This window comes from Talpa occidentalis, unplaced genomic scaffold, assembly GCF_014898055.3.
Source record: "Talpa occidentalis isolate TD23 unplaced genomic scaffold, MPIMG_talOcc4v2.1 talOcc4.9, whole genome shotgun sequence".
Lineage (NCBI taxonomy): Eukaryota > Metazoa > Chordata > Mammalia > Eulipotyphla > Talpidae > Talpa > Talpa occidentalis.
In genome coordinates this window covers 16,278,713-16,297,159 of record NW_023605305.1, presented here as the reverse complement: position 1 = coordinate 16,297,159, position 18,447 = coordinate 16,278,713, and the positions used below count along the sequence as shown (strand labels likewise).

Here is an 18,447-nt window from a genome sequence, read left to right as displayed (position 1 = left end):
GTACTCCAATTTTGATTTACTTTCTCTCACACCCTCTCAGATGAGTCTGGAAGGAAGAAGTGTAGAATATTGCAAAAATGGAGATGGTAAAGGGAACATGTAATCGATCAGGGGAGTCTTTCTGGAGGAAACATTTTATCACGTCAATATTGAGAGGATGTGGCCAGCGCAAGTCATAGCTCTTTATCATGATGTGGTTTTCCTGATCAGCTTATTCAAGTTCCTGGTGTCCAGAGACGTTAAGACGCTTGGCCCAGGCCACACTGCTACTAAGTGGCACACTAGGGTCATCAGTCTAACTCCTTATGCTTACCTTTCTCCCTCATGCCGGAGAGGAAAGGATAAAAAGCAGGTCAATATAAGTAGTAGGCCAGGGGACCCGCAAGATTGCCCTCAGAGACTCAAACAGTCTCCCTCTGCCACAGGGGAGGCCCAGCACTAGGAAAAACAGCAAAGCGAAATGTCAAGGCCGTGGGGTCGAGCAGACCCTCGACAGAATCCTGGCTCTCCCACTGATTATGGTGTCAGCAAGGTCACTTTCCCCGAGTCTCAATTCTCTGGCAGGATTGCTGCAGATTCAGACAAACGGTTTTTAAATACCCAGGCAGTGACAGATGGGTGGCAGGTTGGACACCCAAGGGGCAGAAGCAGACTTTCAATGCCAGCTACTCCCCAGCTTGCAGTCACTAGGCACAAGTGCCCAGCAGGGTAGGGGCTAGCAGGTCAGGTCCATGATGCAATCACAGCTCCCTGCTTAGGCTAAGAGATGAACCATGACCCTTAGGAAATGCAAAAACAGCCCATTAACAAGAAATACAAAACAAAACCTCGGCAAACTTTTATTTCTCATCATACACCAACTGATAGCAAAGCTAGATTTCCGTACGTGAACACTGGATACCCCTCCCACCCTCCTGGGGGACATGTACAGAGACGTCATGTCCCCTCTAGAATTCAAACCCCCATGCGGGGGCCTCTTCTCTCCTGCCCAGCTTCACTTCAGGGAGGGTGCTGAGGCCAGAGGGAGTGCCAGTTGCTTCCCCATGCCCGCACGGGAATGAAATGTGGCACACTGACTGGGCTCCTCTCCTGCCCCACCCCAAAGAGGAGGGTCAGAAGCAGCAGCAGCTTAGCCCTTGCCTTTCTTCAGTCACCCCCAAACTGGTCAGAGGCGGCACATACAGTTGGAAGAAGGGCAAGGGAAATCAATTCACAGCTTGTTTGCTACAGAAAGTGCCTGGGATCAGTCCTTGGCTGCTTCTGCCTCCAAGCATTCCACCTAAAATCAAGGAGGGAACAGAAACTGGGTGGGAGGCCTTGAAAGGTCGTCAGGAGAGACGGATAGCAAGCACTGGGGGGAGGGGGGGTCCCCAGTGGCCTTCAAGAGCCAGAAAGATTTGCCGTTTGCTGCTGGCACACTGACCAGAGAATCCCATGGTGAAGACTCAGACGTCAAAGAGACCCAGACCCGCCCCTCAGTCTGCAATTGTGGAAATGGAGGGCAAAGTTTGGCAAAGTAGCCTCGGTCACTCGGCCAGTGGCAGGGCCCAAAAAAAGAGTCCTAAATTCTCCTACCTCCCCCACTGGGCCACGAGCCACCTAGAAAGGCTCGACTTTTTGGCACAGGGCTGTGGCAGAGCCACAGGAAACAGGAGAGAGGATAGTGATCTTTACAGAGCAGATGTAGTGGGAAAAACAGGTTTCTCCCTGTCCTACTTCTCTCAGGCCTTGACTGAGGAGTCAAGGCCTAGGAGTGAGGCCCTGGAGAATCTCATCTGTAAAGAACCAAAATACAGAGGATTTGTAATATTCTCTCTTCTTCAGTAGGCAAAGTGACCAACAGAGACCCCCAAATAATCTTTTTTGATGTGCTTGGTGTCTGCAGGGGCCTCACATCACCAGGCACGGGAGAAAAGGATCAGAGGACAGAGAGGCCAAAGGAACTGAGTAGAATTGGGGCAACCAGAAACAAGTGGCCTTCAGGCTGCCTGGCAGAATAGGCTTTGGGGAGTCAGATGCACAGACCAGCGGTGACCCTGACTTTCACATTGATGGGTGAATGGCAGGTGAGAGGTAATGAAATCTGGGAATGAGGGAGGAGGAAAGGCAAAGCTGCTTGGAGTGTCAGTCCCCGGAGGTGACTGCCCTCCTCCCCTAGGGTCGGCCAGGGACTTCCCAGCCTTGAAGGGCATAGTACTGTTGGTGCCTGGGGCCCAGCCTGCTGGCACACCAGCTCATTTTCCTTCCTGTGCCCTGTGCCTCTGGGATCAGGGCCAGGAAGAAAGGCATGGCCCCTTGGGATCCACTAGTCCTCTTTCAGCTCCCAGACACAGAGCTGAGCTCCCAGACTCAGTACAATGATCCTGTCCATTCCAGTGAGAGAAAAGGAAGGTGTGTCTTGGGGGCTGCACGTCAGACACAAGTCCACCTCCAGAGTGGCGTGAGCGGGCATGGGACAGAAAGAGATGGGGTCTGTCTCCAGACAGAGGAGTCTCTGCAGAGAAGAGGATGTCCTCAGGACTGGCTGCTCCCAGCCTGGGTTGCACACAGGAGTCAGGTCATGTAGCGGGTGATGGCACGGAGGGCGTAGAGCAGGGCGGCTTGCATGCGGGCCTCCAGGAGCAGCAAGTTCACATGGACCTGCAGCAGACAAGGCATGTTGGCATGAGGTGGCTCAAAGAGCAAACCCCACCATCCCCATCACTCCAGGATTACACTGTCCCTCAGCACTTGCCCATCGCTGCCTTTCCTGTAGAGATGCCCGGGCCTTTCCTGGGCTCTAACTGTTTGGTGTGGTAACTCCTTTACAGCCTCAGGCACCTTTACCCCTAATGTGACCAATATCTCTATTCCCATCTTTCCCTATCCTCTCCCCCACCCCCCAAAAAAGCCAAAAGCAAGAGCTATTATGGAGCACCTACTTGCAATCAGAGGTTTACACTTTTTTCATTTCAGCCTCCAAGTAACCTTGAAATGCAGGCAACATTTATTCCCATTGTAAAGACAGAAAGTGCAGCAAGGCAAAGCGACTTGCCCAAGATCACAATGCTGCTGAGCAAAGTGCCATGACTTGAACACAGGTCATCCTGGTGGCCACTGTGACGCACACTCTCATTTCACAGGGGAATAAGAGCTTGCGCTCAGAGTAGAGTATAATTTGAACCTAGGACAGTGTGTCCAGGTGTCTCCTGGCAGGACTGCCTCATTCTGGGTTCCTCTGGGGGTTCTTCCCTCTTTCTTCCTCTATTGCATAGATCTGACCCCTTCCATTCTGCTTCCTCCCCATGGGCCATACCTTCTCTGAGTGACGAAAGTGCCTCCAGAAGAGGTTATACATTCTTCGGGTGGTCTTCTCTGGATAGCAAGCCACCGTCTTGATATAGACCTTGAGGTTCCGCTCCAGCAGCTGGTTCACCTCCCCATAGTCATAGTCATCATATCTGGAAAGGTCCCACCAGCATCATTCATCCTCTGATCCCAGAGGTTGCTCCTCTCCCCTCCCCTCACCCAATAGAAGGAGTTACAAAGCATGGCAGGAAAAGGCAGAAGTAGAAAGCAATTAGAAGCTTGGTTCTTAGGAAAATAGGTGATATTCCATATTATAGGCCACTGGACTCACAGGGGACCACTCCAAGGAATGGACAGACAATGAGCATGTTGTGCTGAGCATGCCCTGCGAGCGTGTACTCATGGGGTCTTTGAAACAACTGCAGATGCCGCACATGAATCTATTGCATGTGACATCCAGTATTCACCAGCCTGGGTTTACAGACAAAAAAAAGCGAAGTCACTTATCCTAGGTCACACAGCTGGGAATGGAATTCTAATCCAGCTCTGCCTGGCTCCAAGGGCTAGTCAGTACTTTACTGTAAAGATCATGGAAGATGGAGCAGGGAGTCAGGGCAAATACTTACTCTGAAGAAGGAAGAAGGGCAAAAGGAGCTGGTATTCATCTTACAGATGGACAAACTAAGCACTGGAAAGGCATTGTTCAAAATCAAAGAGCAAACCAGTGACAAGTCTACAAGCCACTTCATGTATATGTATGTGTGTGTGTGTGTCTATCTCTCTCTCTCTCACACACACATACACACACACACAGTCCGGTGACCCAGAGAGCCATCACAGAGCAGTGTGGATGGGGAAAACTGGCTGAAAACTGAGGGCAGGTTCTACAAAGGTATGGGAGCAAGGACCATGTTGAAGAGGGGAGAAGCCTGGACTTGAGAACTGGGCAGCAACCAGCCTATGCCACACTCTAAGATGCTTGTCTGTCCTCAGCCTCCCTCGGGTTGGAAACCTGCCAATGACCAGCAAGAGAATGATCACTTAAGTTCAGATCATCCCACTCAGTGAAATATGATGTACAGCTAGGGATACACAGAAACAGACATCTTCAAAGACAAACATACACCTTTTTAAAAATGGGGAGATTTTGGGGTATGCTTTGAATAAACTGTTTTTTGTTTCTTTTTTCCTCTAGGATTCTTTTTTTTTTAATAAATTTTATTTTTATATTCCCCATACAATTGCAACCCCCTTATTTTGACCCCAATCCCTCCCCTCCCCGCACCCCACCCTCCATAGAGTGTCTCCGGTTCATATGAATAAACTTAAATGAGAAAAGCAAGAAAGAAAAATATCCTGTGTTCACTGAAGTATTAATACATTCACATTTGATTACATGAGTAAAATAAACAAGCAAAAAAACCCTTACTTTGTAAAAAAAATATGTTTTAGCTATTTGGGCATGGAAAAAAAGACAGGAAGAAAACAGCTGACAATAATGATTATGGTGGGGTGGGGCAGTGACATACATCTGAGGAGGTATGATCCTATTCCGTGAAATCACATACAGTGTTACCTCAAGAAAACAAATAAAAATAAATAAAATAACCAAGCATACAAATAATTTTTCCAAGCACACAAAAACTACTACCTAAGAATGAAAAACAGCAATGAAGAAAAACATTACAGAACGTAGATGTGGTGACTGAGTAGAACTTTTGGGAAATTGTTTTTGCCCCCTAATTCTTTGAATTTCCCATAATGTTACCAGAGTTAAGATTTTTTTAAAATTTTTTTGGCGCAGCGGTTGAAATAAGAAACAATTGTTGCCGGGCCTCCCTTCGGTGGCGCAGCGGTTGAATCCTCTCAGCACTTCTGACTGTACCCTGGGTTGCGAAACAAGCCTCCCTGGCGCAGCCCGCAGCTGCCCGCAGCCTCTGCAGCGCCGGATCAATCCCCAGCTGCTCCCTGGCCACCGGAGGAGGGTCCCGCATGGCGCGCAGACCTCTCCTGCCGCCCGCTGCTCCCCTCAGCAGTGTACTTCGGTCCTTCTGCCTGCTCTGCTCCCCGCTCTGGCTCTGGAGAATTCTCTCACCCTCCCACGCTTCTGACTGTACCCAGTGCTTGTATAATTAAATAAATGAATAAAAAAAAAATGAATGAATGAATAAATAAATAAATCTTTAAAAAAAAAAAAAAACAATTGTTCTGTGCATCATCTTGATAAGTAATTTCACATGTAGGGCTGATCTACAAGGACTTAGGTATAAAACCAGTCAGTGCACATGGCATTTGTAATAGTGAAAACTTCACCTACCTAAATATTCAACAATAGGGAAATGGTTGATTTATGTCACATCCATAGCAGAACACCAGGCAGAGATTAAAAAATATAAACGATCTACAAGGAGGGCAACTCACAATAAATGACTAGGTGGAAAAAAACCAAGTTGGAGAATATATTGAGTACTGTCCCATCAATTAAAAAAATCTACTCAAAAAAGTTAGAAAGCACTTGGCAACAAATTAAAATATAATTAAGTAACATTTCAGCATACATCCTTCCACACATGCACACATTTTTAGTTTTTTAAAAAAGGGGAATAAAAAGAAGATTCTGGCTGGTAACTAGCTTTCTTTTCTCTCGATGTATTCTGAACATTTCCCCATGGCAACATAGAGACCTTTATTTTCATTTTTAATAGTTACATATTTCACTGAGTGGATATGTCATCATTTTAAGTCTCCGCCGATGGGCTTTGTATTGTCCTGATTGATTGTGAGAGAAGAACTGCTACTTGGAATAGAAATACAAATCAATCTCTCTTTCTCTCTCTCTCTCTCCTTTGTTATAACTAGGGGCTGGGATTAAAGAGTTTCATTTAGAAGTTTCATTGAGCACTTATATATATCTTTCATAATCAGCAAGGACATAAAGTTGCTTTGAAAAACAGTACAGGCAGGGAGGAAAAAGAAAGAAAAGAAGATGAAACAAATGTGGGCTGGGATGGAGGAGTCCTTAGGATACCTGCTGGGACATGTGCTCACCTGATGCCAAAGACACAGTGGATGTAGTTCCAGATGGCCCTGCGGAGCACAGAGGTGTCCACACCACTGTGCATGGCGATGGTGTTGTAGGTGAGGCTGTAGGCCGCCTGGAACTTCTCATCCAGCAGTTGCCCACCCTCTGGGTAGAGCCGCTGGATAAGTGAAAAGCCATGGTCTTCCCAAGTATAATCCTGAGAAACATGGAAGGTGGTCAGTGAGTGGAATCTCTGGGGCCCAAGGGGCCAGAGATCCCCTCCTCTAGAGCACACCTGGCTCCCCGTAAATCCCCCTTCCCACCCCACAAGTCTAACCCACTGCTTGGTCCGGGTCTAGGAAGCCGAGGAGGCCCCTTGGTGATGACCTCCTACGACTATCCCCTGCTTGTCTGTAAATCCAGAGTAATGTCAAGACTAGTGGGAGGAGCCTACCTGAGCACGGAAGGTGGGGGGTGCCTGAGTCCCTCGACGGGTGAAGTCCTCATATCCAAAAGTAGGGTCTTCCACAAAGCACAACATGTCTGGGCGTGGTGAGGGCTCCAGGATGTCAGCTGAGGATGCCAGAAAGAGGTCACAGTGAGGCCAAGGCATGGAGCACAGCAGCCTCCACTCCTGATGAATCATTTGAGTAGAGGGCCAGGGACAGGCCCTCGGACAGTGAGTAGAACCAGGACATCAGCAGGAGTCAGGCCAGGGGAGAAGGTAAATCAGTCCTGTGGCCCGATCATAGAATAGTCCCAGCTGCTTATGGAGTTGCTTCCCCTGGGCCAGGCTCTCTGCTAAGAGTTTTGCTTCTGTTTTACCATTTACCCAACATACCAATCCTTCACGTGGGATGAAACTGAGGAAGTGATTACCCAGCCAGAAAGGATTTACAGCTCAAGTCTGCACCCCACGCCCATGCTCAGAACCTCTTGGAGGGTGCTGGAGACATGGCTGCCTCCAGAACATAAGAGATGCCTGGGGTACCTACTCCCCAACAGTAGTGCAAGGAGGTGCCTCCTCTCCCGCAGAAGGGACAAGAAGGAGGCAGCCCCTAGAAGCTGGATGCCTGAGGGGGTCACCTATACCTGAGGGGGTCACCAGCAGGCTCTCCGACTTCTCCAGCTCAAAGCGGCTCTCCATCTCCTCCTGGGATGCTCCCTCGTCCCTCAATAGGCTCTCCTGCAGCTGCCTCATGCGTTCCATCAGAGCTTCCACATCACGGGCGGCCTCGAAGCCCTGATGGAAACACTCAGCTGTGACCCTCTATTCCTGCCCCCTCAGCGCCAGAAAACCACACACACCTTTCCCACACAGGTCAGGCCTAGGGCCTCCTTCAAGCACTGCACCTGGCAGCTCACAGGGTCTCTGCTTCCCAAGATTTAAAAACCTACAGAAGTGATACATCTTCCCTAAGCACCAACTTCCCTCATAGGTAAGGGATTTTAAGTATCTGCATTTTTATACTAAAACAAACAAGGCCATCTTATAGAGGAAGAGTTTTAAAGTGCTAAAAACCAGGAGACTTTAAGCCAATAAGACTGCAGGCTGAGAGGCCAATAATAAGGTTTTACGAGTTCATCCTGACAACCCACTATGAAGTAGGGGTCTTTCTCTTAATTTTAGATAAGGAAACTGAGCTGCAAAGTCAAATAAACTTCCTAAGGCCTCTCAGAGTGAGGAAATAGGGAAGCAGTGGCTTCTATCCAAGGCCCAAAAGCCATACCAGCATCCTCTGCCACCAAGTTACAGGAAAATGACTTACCCCAAAGTTGTTCAGTGGGTCCCTGCTAGGTGGGCTGCTCTGCTCACTGGGGGGTGAAGGTGCTTGGGGGGCAGGGCTGCCCTCTGGATCCCCCTCAGGCAGAATGCCACAGCCAAATACGAAGGAGGCCAGTGAATGGCAATGGGTCAGCAGGACCAGGGCCTGGATGAGCTCAGCCAGGGACCAGCTGTGCTCACCAGTCTTCAGCAGGGCCTGGAGAGGGAGGAAGGCAGACCCGCTTAGAGGCCGCCTCTGGGCTACCTGCCATCACGGCCCTGCCCCGTGCTCCCTCAGGGACCTGTGCCTCTGCCCACTGCACCTGGATGTGTTCTTTGGTGATGAGCCATGGCCGATGTGCCAACAACTTGTTAATCTCACTGAGCTTGCGTAGCTTCTCCGGGACGTGGTGGAGGCCCAGCAGCCAATCGGGGTCGCCGCCGGTCTGCAGAAACTCAGTCATGTGGGCGCCCACCAGGTAGGAGCACTGGTGGCGGGCAGCAGCCTGTGGAGGTAGTGGACAAGCCTAGTCATCTGCTTCTTTCTGCACCCACCTTAGGGTGGGTGCTCCAGGGAGGCATATCATAGGCTTCACTGATGCCTGAGAGGCAGGAAACTTGGGTTTTAAGCCCAGCTCTGCTACCAGCTGCTTGTCCTACCTCAGGCAGGTCACCTGACTCTTGTACCTCAGTTTCCCATTCTGGAAGGCAGGCACTAAGGATGCCTCTCTTCAAAAATCTAAATTTCTATGAATGGTCAGATGCTTCCTCTCCCTCCTCTGTGCAGTCAGTTCAGAGAGCCCAATGAGATCTGAGGAAACAACCCCTCACCCCTGCCCAAGTGGTCACCCCTACAGGTTAGGCTGGGACAGGCTCACCATGATAGCGATGTAGTGGCGCCAGGAGCTGGCCAGGGGCCCATCTGTGTGCAGTAGCAGGTAGTGCAGGCGCCAAAAGCTGCTGAGGTAGTCGGGGTGCAAGCCCATCACCACTGCCAGGTTGTCTACACGTCCCGAGGACATCAGCGCCTCCAGCCCCAGGTGCTGCTCGAGGCTCTCAGGTCCCTCCCGCAGGACCTGCCCAACAAAGGAGAGTTGAGGGTAAGCTCCCCGCAGGCCTCCCGACCAACAGGCCAACATACTCACCATGGTGGCTTTGTAATCACATGAAACTGAAAATAACCATGTCTCAAAGAGAAGGGGTTAAGGGAGGAAAATATATTTTATTAAGTGATTAAACAAATACTTATTAGACACTTAAAGAGCCAATATTTACATAATGCTGCTAAGCTTTCATTTAATTCGCACATCTATGAAAATAGGGTTCTATTTTCTTCATTTTTAGGAAGGAAAATTCAGGCACAGAGAGAAAAGCACTGTTTCTCTTGCCTTCATGGAGCTTCTGTTCTAACAGAGCAAATCCATACACCCACAGTGGACATTTCCTGAGTGCTCTTGCCAAGGCAGGTCTGAATTTGGAGCTTTCCCTGCAGTATCTCACTGAATCTTCCCAGGAATCCTGTGAGGCATTTACTATTGTTTCCCCTTATTGATAGACAGGGAAAGTAAGACTACAGAGGGTCCATTCTTTGCTCAAGGTTACAGATCTAGGAAATGACAAAGACAAGATTCAAATCCAGATTAACCCTGAAGCCTATTTCTTTCCGTTTTATAAAAGAGGATTTATTTACAAATGGAAAAAAAATAAAGTACAAGAGAACAATGCTGGGGCTCAATATTCTCAATGGCAGACCTAAATCATCAGCAGGTGGTTGTTTACATTTACAGAGGGAGGAGGGTTTGGAGGGGGGGTAGTTAACAGCTCATTAACTACTTGGCCCACATATTTAGGAGAGCAAAGAGGACAAGGAAGCAAAGCATTTGTCTTTGATCATTGAGGCCAAAGAAAAAGAAGGAAACTATTATTTTAAAATGTTTCTGTCCATGTCTTTTAAAGGTTTCCCCACCCCCACCTGGAACACCAGGCCCAAGATGGCAACGACCTGTGTCTGTCTTGTAGACTGCTGTATCCCCCGCACCTAGATGGTGCCTGACAGATCATTCAATAGATATCTATTAAATGAATGAATGAATGAATGAATCAACTGACTCAGTAGATGAAAGATGCCTATGTTGTATTAAGTGGGGAAAAATAAAACAGAACAACAAAAACATGTTATAACACCATGACTTTGGTTCTGTATGAAAAAATCTCCAGAAAACAGTGGCAAATGGTTAAGTAACAGTGATTATCTCTGTGGGAGGTGGGGTTATATGTGATCAGAGTTTTCTGAAACACTAGAAATATTTTTATAATGAACATATATTACTTTGAATTATAAAAAACCTTTTTAAAGATAGATAGTCTCGGGTGAGAAGATAAACACAGACAGTTCTCTCTTCCTAGGGAAAAACAAGGCACTGTTCCGGGAATCAAGTCTGCTCATTACCTAGCTGTGCTATTACCACTTTTATCTCTTTGAGCTTGTTTCTTCCCAGCAAAGTGGGGTTGATACACCTGCTCACAGAAGCGTTCTGGAGATTAAATGAATCAGGAACCTGAAGGAGTAGTTTCAAACTGCTATTTCAAGAGACAGGAAAAGACCCCCACCCACCCAATGCAGACTAACATTCTAAACCCCTCCTTCTAAACTTACCTCCTCCACCGGGATGAAGGCACTGGGCCCCCGAGGGCCTCGACGAGCCCGGCTCTCCCTCTGCTCCTAGAAGGACAGACAGGCAGTGTTAGCTGGAGGTAGAAGGGAGGGTAGTTACTGCTCCAGTCTTCTGCTCCTACCCAAGGGGCCATACAGCTTTTAAAATTACCATTTTGGTGTGCCATGCATGGAGGAGCCGGGTAGGAGTTATACACCTTGTCTGGCAAGTGGAGAAAGCATAAAAGGGGGCTTACGCCATCGGCCGATTTCTTTAGGAACTGGGTAGAGACACAGGAGCCCCATCATTGAATGTGAGGGGCCGGCGAAAGGAAATATCCAGTCACATCTCCAGGAGGCTACCTGCTTGGCAGCCCTAGAGAACCCATACAAGCCTCCTCCTCGGGCCTCCCGGTGGTGCAGCAGGTTGAGCGCAGTGCTGTGAAGCTGTCTGCAGCCTCTGCAACACGGGTTCCATTCCCGGCCGGACAGGGAGATTCCCACATGGCGAGCAGACCTCTCCCGTCTCGCCCGCTGCTCCCCTCAGCAGTGTACTTCGTTCAATCTGCCTGTTCTGCTCCCTGCTCTGTCTCTGGTGAATCCTCTCACCATCCCGCCTCTGGCCTATACCCCAGCTCTTGTATTAAAAAAAAAAAAAGACTCCTCCTCACCTTTGTTAGTATTGGAAAGTCAGACTAGCGAATACCCTGGAGTCCTATGATGCAGTTTCATTCTCAAAGTGTCATTTCTTCATCTCTCCCACTGGCATCACCCCAGAGACTACCACCATCTCTCATCTGGACCAACATCCACACCCTCGCCAGTGGTCTCCCTGTCCTCTCTTATTTATCCTCTTCCAAATGACCAAAACAAATGAGTAAACAGAACATCCTTCCCGAATCCCGCCTCCAGGACAAGGGGCAGACTTAGTGAGGGCAGTCACTAAACAGTTTCTAGAGAGGGTGAACTGCCTGCAGCCAGAGTAATCTTTCTCAAGTGCTGATCAACTGGCTTCAGACCCAGGCTCTACCTCTGCAGCCTTCCAGATAAAGGAGTGGCTCAGGTCTACTGCCCTCCCAATAATCAGAGTGAACTTCTAGGATCTTCGAGGGTCTGGGAACCTCTTCTGATCCATATCTGTGACCTCACAATTCAGTGTTTTTGCTTTTGATGTGTCTTCTATGTGTCTGATTTAGGTCCCCCTACAACCAGGTCACATTTTGTATGAGAACAGGGCCAGGTCATTCATAGCAGCCTGTGAATGAGAAAACACAGAAAGCAAAGGGGCCTAGAGGGAACTGGGGCAGTGCATATAAGGCTGACGGTAGCAAGTATTTTGATGTGTATGTGTCTACAGAAGCCTCTTTGGAAACCATCAGAATCATGTATTCACTAAGTCTGCTTGTAGTCCTAGAGGTGGGGTTCAGGGAGGATGTTTGATTTATTCATTTGTTTTGATAGCTAAGGGGGAAGGTCTAAGTCCTGGTTGATCCAAACCAAATCCTGACTTAGTGTCAATTCCCAAATGTTCAGAAATTTAAAGATTACAATTGAACCTGTCTAAATCAGAAAAGCCATTGCCCTCCACCCCCCCACCCCGGGTTGCCCTCTGGAGAGCTGAAAGGCCATAAAGGAAAAACTAATGAACCTGGAAGTCCCAGGTACGAGTACCAATCCTGCCATTAACTCACTGTGGGACTCTGAGAAAGTAACCTACACTCTTTGGGCCTTAATTGTGGACTAAGGTAGTTAGGCTGACAGCTCAGTTGCATTTCAAACCACAGCTAGGCCAGGCTGGTCCAAGTCCAATATAGAAACCACCTTACTCCCTAAGCACTCTAGTGCAGCTTCCCTCCTCCCTCACCACAGAGGAAAAAGGCTAACAGCACTGTCTGGGAGATAAGGATTGCTGACTCCACAAACTGTGCCTCCCCCTCAGGGGACCTGAGGACAGAGAGAAAACCACAGCCAGGTGGGGTGGGGAAGGGCAGAGCGGAAATGGAGTTGGGGGGGTAGGGAGGGGCCACCAGAGGTGCTGAGGTACAGGGAATAGGCTTGGGAAGCCCTGATTACTCTCAAATCTGCCTTGGGAGTTCTCAAGGAAAAGGAGGTCCATGGGTCTTTAAATGATAGGTTCTAGTCCCACCAACATTTTTCAGCCCTGATAATGATAATGATAAAGCACAGTTAAAAGACAGGGGCCTTTGGGCCTCCCTGGTGGCGCAAGGGGTTAAGCACCACACTATGAAGCAATCCACAGCCTCTGCAGCACGAGTTTGATACCCAGCCAGGGAGCTACCCACATGGTGCAGCAGACCTCTCCTGTCTCGCCCGCTGCTCCCCTCAGCAGTGTATTTCAGTCAATCTGCCTGTTCTGTTCCCCACTCTTTCTCTGGTGGATCTTCTTACCTCCCCCCTGCCCCGCATCTCTGGCCTGTACCCCAGCTCTTGTATGCATAAATGAATAAATCTTAAAAAAAAAAAAAAAAGATGGGGTCTTTAACACCAACTACCTGGACTCAAGTCACAACTCCATCACCTGCTATCTGCTAGCTTTGTAAGTCTCAGTTCCACATCAAATAATGGGATAATAGTCCCTACTTTCACATGCTAGTCACGAGGACTTAATGAGATAACACCTGTACAGCCCTAACCTCAGTAACTCTATCACAGTAAGCACTAAATGAAAGTCAGCTATCATTAACCTCATTGCTATTTCAAACAAGGACTTCTCAACCCAAGCAGTGTTTAGGTAGTATTTGACCAGCTTTTAAAAAAATTCCAGTGCCAAAGTCCCACCTCCAGCAATTCTAGTTCAACTGGGTGGGGCCCAGGATAATGTACAGCCAGGGTTGAGGGCTATTTTTTGCACCATTTATTGATCACTTTCTCAAGTCTAAGGCACTGTGCTAAATGCTTTCCAGGTGAAACCAGAATTAATCTGTTCATTGGACTAATATTCTTGATGACTATATTGCAGGCAGCAAGAAAACAGGAGTGAAAAGACAAAGTCTTAGTCTTCATGGAGAGAAACAATGAATAGGCTTTCTACACACACAGATTTTACAGAGTAAATGAAACACAGCAACACAAGAGTGTATAATGGGATGGGGAGTGTGTAATATTTCAGTCTGAGTAGACAAGGAAGCCACCGAGATGACTTTTGAGTTGACATCTACATGAAGAGAAGGCAGCAGGGCCTGTACAGACCTTGGGGGACCAGCATTCTAACCAAAGGGACCAGGGAGTACAAGGCCCTAAAAGGAAAACTAAGTAGATTTGACTCGGGATCCAATATCCTGAATGCTTCCCTGACCTCAATAACTAGAACTTCAGGGGAAGCAGACAAGGCAGGGTCCCACTACCAAGAGATGCCGTCTCCAAATCAGCCCTACCCTCTTCCCTGAGGTAAAAAGTCAGTAACAGCACAGTAGATAACACTGATTGCCACTGGCTGAGCACACGTATTACACATGCACTTTAAGGTAGAACCACTGCTTGGGTTCCCATTTTCAGATGAGGAATAAGGCTCAGAGAGGTCAAGTCACTTCTGGTCATTCAGTCAGGAAGGAGATAGCAGAGTTAGGATACAATCTAGGTTTCTGTAATGGCAGAAACTATTTCCCATTCTCTAAACTTCTCCAGGTCTCAATAGCCCCAAGGATCCACTACCCTAAAAATAGCACCTGTCACATTGTGTGACTGTGTGCTTCTTGAGGGCCCACACTGGACCTAGTTCCTGGTTGTTACTAGCACAATGCAATCCAGTATAACTAATCCATGTGACTAGCACAGTGCAATCCAATAGAACTAGCTGCAATGATGGAATTTTCTATAGCTGCCCTACCTAATACAGACGGTAACCCCTAGCCACTGTACCTCAGCATTTGAAATGTGAGTAATGTAACTAAAAACTGAATTTTTAATTTAAAATTGTGATGTATCTAAGTTCAAATAGCCGCATGTGGCTAGGGGCTACCATATGGGACAGCACAGGTTCAGTACAACTCATAAAGGCAAGATCCCACCCCCATTTTACAGATGATGAAGGGAAACCAGAGGGAGCAGGCGACCTACCCAAGGTAACACAGCTAGTTTGGAGCAGAGAGGACATCAAAGGTGGCTCTTCCTATAGTTGCAAAGGAGGTGACCACATGGGGCAACAGGAATACCGAAGTCAGACAGCCCTTTGGGCAACCACTTAGACAAGTTGTAAAAAGAGCAAACACCTCAGAGCTCAGTGCGTGGCTCCTAATTTAAGAGCTCACTAAACATTAATGTTTATATTAGCTCAGGCACCTGCACACAGATTCCATTCAATTTTCATCATTTTGAGGGGAGAGATGTGTCCTTATTTTGCACACAAGGAAAAGTTATGGTTCCAAAGGTTAAGCACCACCTGACAGGTGGCCAATCTGAGATTTGAGTTCAGTTCAGTCTGGTTCCTAAGGGTTCTGTCCACTACCCACATCAGCCCAAGGAGTAGACACATCCTTTATTCTTGGTATTCTAACCAGAGCCTGTGACCCCCTAGGACTCAGCTACATACATGCAGTAAGTCCCTCTGCCCACCAGGAAGGAGCAGACTCCCCCAAGCCACCTCCTACTTGGCAAGTGGTCTGCTGAATTCATATATTGGCCTGGATTTACAATTGAGGGATATGGCCCAAGCAGCCCCCAACCTCCAGCCTTAGGGGAAGGAGGTAAATGGAACCATAAATTTGTGTGCCTACTATGAGCTGGACAGTAGGCTAAGTGCTTTACCCATCCGTTCTGCCAATCCCTGTCAACCACCAGAAGGAAATAGGTATCATTACTCCTTCCAGAGACAGGTCATTGAGGCTCTTTCTGAGTCCAGCACCAGATGGGCACAGCTCAGCTGTGACTTCAAAGCCTGCACAGTTCACAAGGGTCAGCTAAGCCAACAAGGGGCAAATAGTTACAAGCACTTATTAGGTGCTAAGAGCAGTGCTGTGGATGTGACCTACAGGGTGTTTCTAGTCCAGCAAGAGAAGCAGATAAGACCTAATTACACAACTGATGGTCTAATTGGGATAAAAGCTTCTACAATGGAGAAGGGGGATTGGAAGAGGCTGTGCAAAAGGGACTTACTAGGGGGAAGAAAGGCTTCCCTAAATAAGTAACATTTGAGGAAGTGATTCTAGAACCCACTACAGTTGGGAAAAGATACTACCAGCATTGGCATGAAGCATCTAAAGGTCCAGACTCTCTGACTATGTAGTGAAATGATGGGAGTTGAGGGTACTACAAATTTGGGTGTTCCCTTGGGCTTCAGGTACCAGCCTCTGAAAGTTCAGCACTTTTCTGTTAAGGATTCTGCTTAAAGAAGATATCTTCCGGGCCTCCCCAGTGGCACAGCGGTTGAGCGCTGGACTGCGAAGCTGCCTGCAGCCTCTGCAGCACCAGTTCGATCCCCGACCACGGGTGAGGGTCCCACATGGCCCGCAGACCTCTCCTGCTGTGCCTGCTGATCCCTCAGCGGTGTCCTCCATCTGTCTGCCTGCTCTGCTCCCCGCTCAGACTTTGGTGAATTCTCTCACCCTCCCGCACTTCTGACTGTACCCAGTGCTTGCATAAAATAAATAAATAAATCTTTAAAAAAAAAAAAAAAAAAAAAGAAGAAGACATCTTCCCAAGGTCCTCTTTTCTTGAGAGAAGAATAAATAGAAATATTTCAGACATCACCAACTTCCCCCAATTAGAAGCTTCTTTCTAAAGGCCACTATCTCTTTGTGCCCAGCCCACCCCAGGCGCTGTCCTCAGGCCAGATCACTTCCCAGGCCAGTCCTACAGGGCCCACTCCTTGTGGGCAGCAGAGACAGGCTCAGGGACCTCACCCCACAATGAGGCCCTTGGGTGGGGAGGGGGGGAGATGTGTGTTACAGCCACAGTTCTGGCATGTTTGAGGCAGTCACTATGTGCCAGGGCTGTGCTTTGTCCTTTACTTGTATTTCCATTTAATTCTCCCAACAACCCCTCTGAGATACTATCAAATCCCCATGGGAGGAAGCTAAAGATCACAGAAGTGATCATTTGGCTAAGGCTACACAGCAAGTTGAGTGGGAGGCTCCAACCCAACCCAGCACCCTGTGGTACTCAGGTGCTCAACATTATTTCCATTTTTTTTTTTTCCAAAAGAAGATAAAATATCTTGGTCACTTAATCAGCAGCTGAGAAGTGACAGGAGTGGGTTTCATTTTTCCACACATGGGGCTCCTAAATCCTGATGGGGAAGGGTAACAAGCTAACAGACCATCCACCGCTGGATGTAGCCCCCAATGACACACTTGCAGGGGGATATCCTGCAAATCATGCTGCTCAGAGAAAGGTAGGGAGTTTCTCTGGGTCATTTTAGGCAAGCACTTGTCTCACTTCCAAGCCCAGCGATACGCCTGCACACGCTCCAGTGCCTGCACACGCTCCAGTGCCTGTAAATTGAAACAACCAAAACTTCCCAGGCATTAAGCACATTGGAAAATCCTAGTCAGTGAAGGAAGCCTCTAAGTAGACTCCTGGGCCTCAATGTCCATCCACATGCTGTAAAATGGCAATATAGCATAACTCATATTTTGCTAGTTTAGTCCGAAGACTCAAGAGAAAACGCACAACACAGAATCTGCTCTGTCCTAGGCGCTTAATAAGTGATAAGACGTCCTTTATCGGTGATGATGGTGGTGGGGTGGGGTGGGGCGGGAGAGAGATGCGAAGGGTCGGAGGAGGCCCGGCCTGATTCCTGGACTCACTACCGAGGGATTCCCCGCGAAACAAACTTCTGGGACCTCAGACCACTTAGCAGGGTGCAGCCCACTCGGCGCTCGGCTTCCGGAACCGCGGCCGGGGCTTCCTCCCTCGCCCCCCCAGCTTTGGCCATCGCCACCCCCACGGCGTACCCGCAGCTGGTCAAGGCCCAGGATCACCCGCGCCCCCTCCACATCGGGGGTGCAGGAAGGGAGGGGCACGAGTCGACCTTCGCCGGCCTTTTCCCGGGGCCGCATCCTAGAAAGCGCCCCCAGCCCGCCAGCCCCCACCTGGAGGAAGGGACTGCGGAAGGGGGCGGGGCGGGGGAGTGGTCGGGCTGCAGCGGCCGGGATTTGCCTGGACTTGAAGACTCTCCACGAGAGCGCAAACCCAAGATAACCTCGGGAAGGCGCCCTTCCCATTGGCCGGGAGTCCGAGGGCGCCTCGGAGGGCTCCACCGCCGGGCGGGGGGGCGGGGGAGGCGGGGCGGAGAGAGCCGCGGCTGCCCGTTGATGCAACCCCTCTCCGGGGTGCGCGCCCCGCTCCCCTCCCCGAGCTCGGGGGCGCAGAGACTTCGCTCCAGACCGCCCGCGGCGAGGACGCGCCGGCGTCCCCGGGGAGGGAGGCGTCGCTCGGCCCTGGCTTACCTCTCCGGCCCCCGGGCCGCCGCCCGGGGCGAACGGCAGGTAGCCCTGCAGCTCCGCGCGGCACTCGGAGTCCGCCACGATCATGGTGCGCGCCAGGACCCGGCCGCCGCGCGCCGGCCACCCGCGCCCCGGGGGGCTCTGGACGACGCTCGCAGGAAGCCGGGGCTGGGGGCGCCGGGGAGGTGCTAGGGCCCCGGGGTGGCTCTCGGGGTTCCAGAACGCTCCGGGAGCCCAGAATCCCGGGACGGCCGCGGCTGCGCCGCACGCTCCTTCGTCGGGTTTCCGGAGCGTCCGGAGGCTTCGGGATGGGGCG

At 49.5% G+C, this 18,447-nt stretch overlaps 1 protein-coding gene across 1 annotated transcript; it reads right to left on the bottom strand.

Annotated features, from left to right (window-relative positions):
• Nucleotides 1-305: 305 nt before the first annotated feature.
• On the bottom strand, nt 306-18,447 carry SESN2 (sestrin 2). The gene is made up of 10 exons (XM_037499314.2): nt 18,135-18,447; nt 10,732-10,797; nt 8,954-9,151; nt 8,399-8,581; nt 8,080-8,292; nt 7,403-7,553; nt 6,765-6,883; nt 6,337-6,527; nt 3,296-3,440; nt 306-2,640 (listed from the first exon to the last, which is right to left on the bottom strand). Exons 1-10 carry the CDS (start codon nt 18,216-18,218, stop codon nt 2,554-2,556), a joined length of 1,437 nt encoding a protein of 478 aa, XP_037355211.1. The 5' UTR covers nt 18,219-18,447; the 3' UTR covers nt 306-2,553.

Coding starts and splice junctions, on each gene's coding strand:
- SESN2 (XM_037499314.2), bottom strand. CDS start 18,218: ATGATCGTGGCGGACTCCGAGTGCCGCGCGGAGCTGCAGGGCTACCTG. Junction 10,798..18,134: donor GCGGCCCGGGGGCCGGAGAG/GTAAGCCAGGGC, acceptor CTGTCCTTCTAG/GAGCAGAGGGAGAGCCGGGC. Junction 8,582..8,953: donor GCCACTACATCGCTATCATG/GTGAGCCTGTCC, acceptor CTACCTCCACAG/GCTGCTGCCCGCCACCAGTG.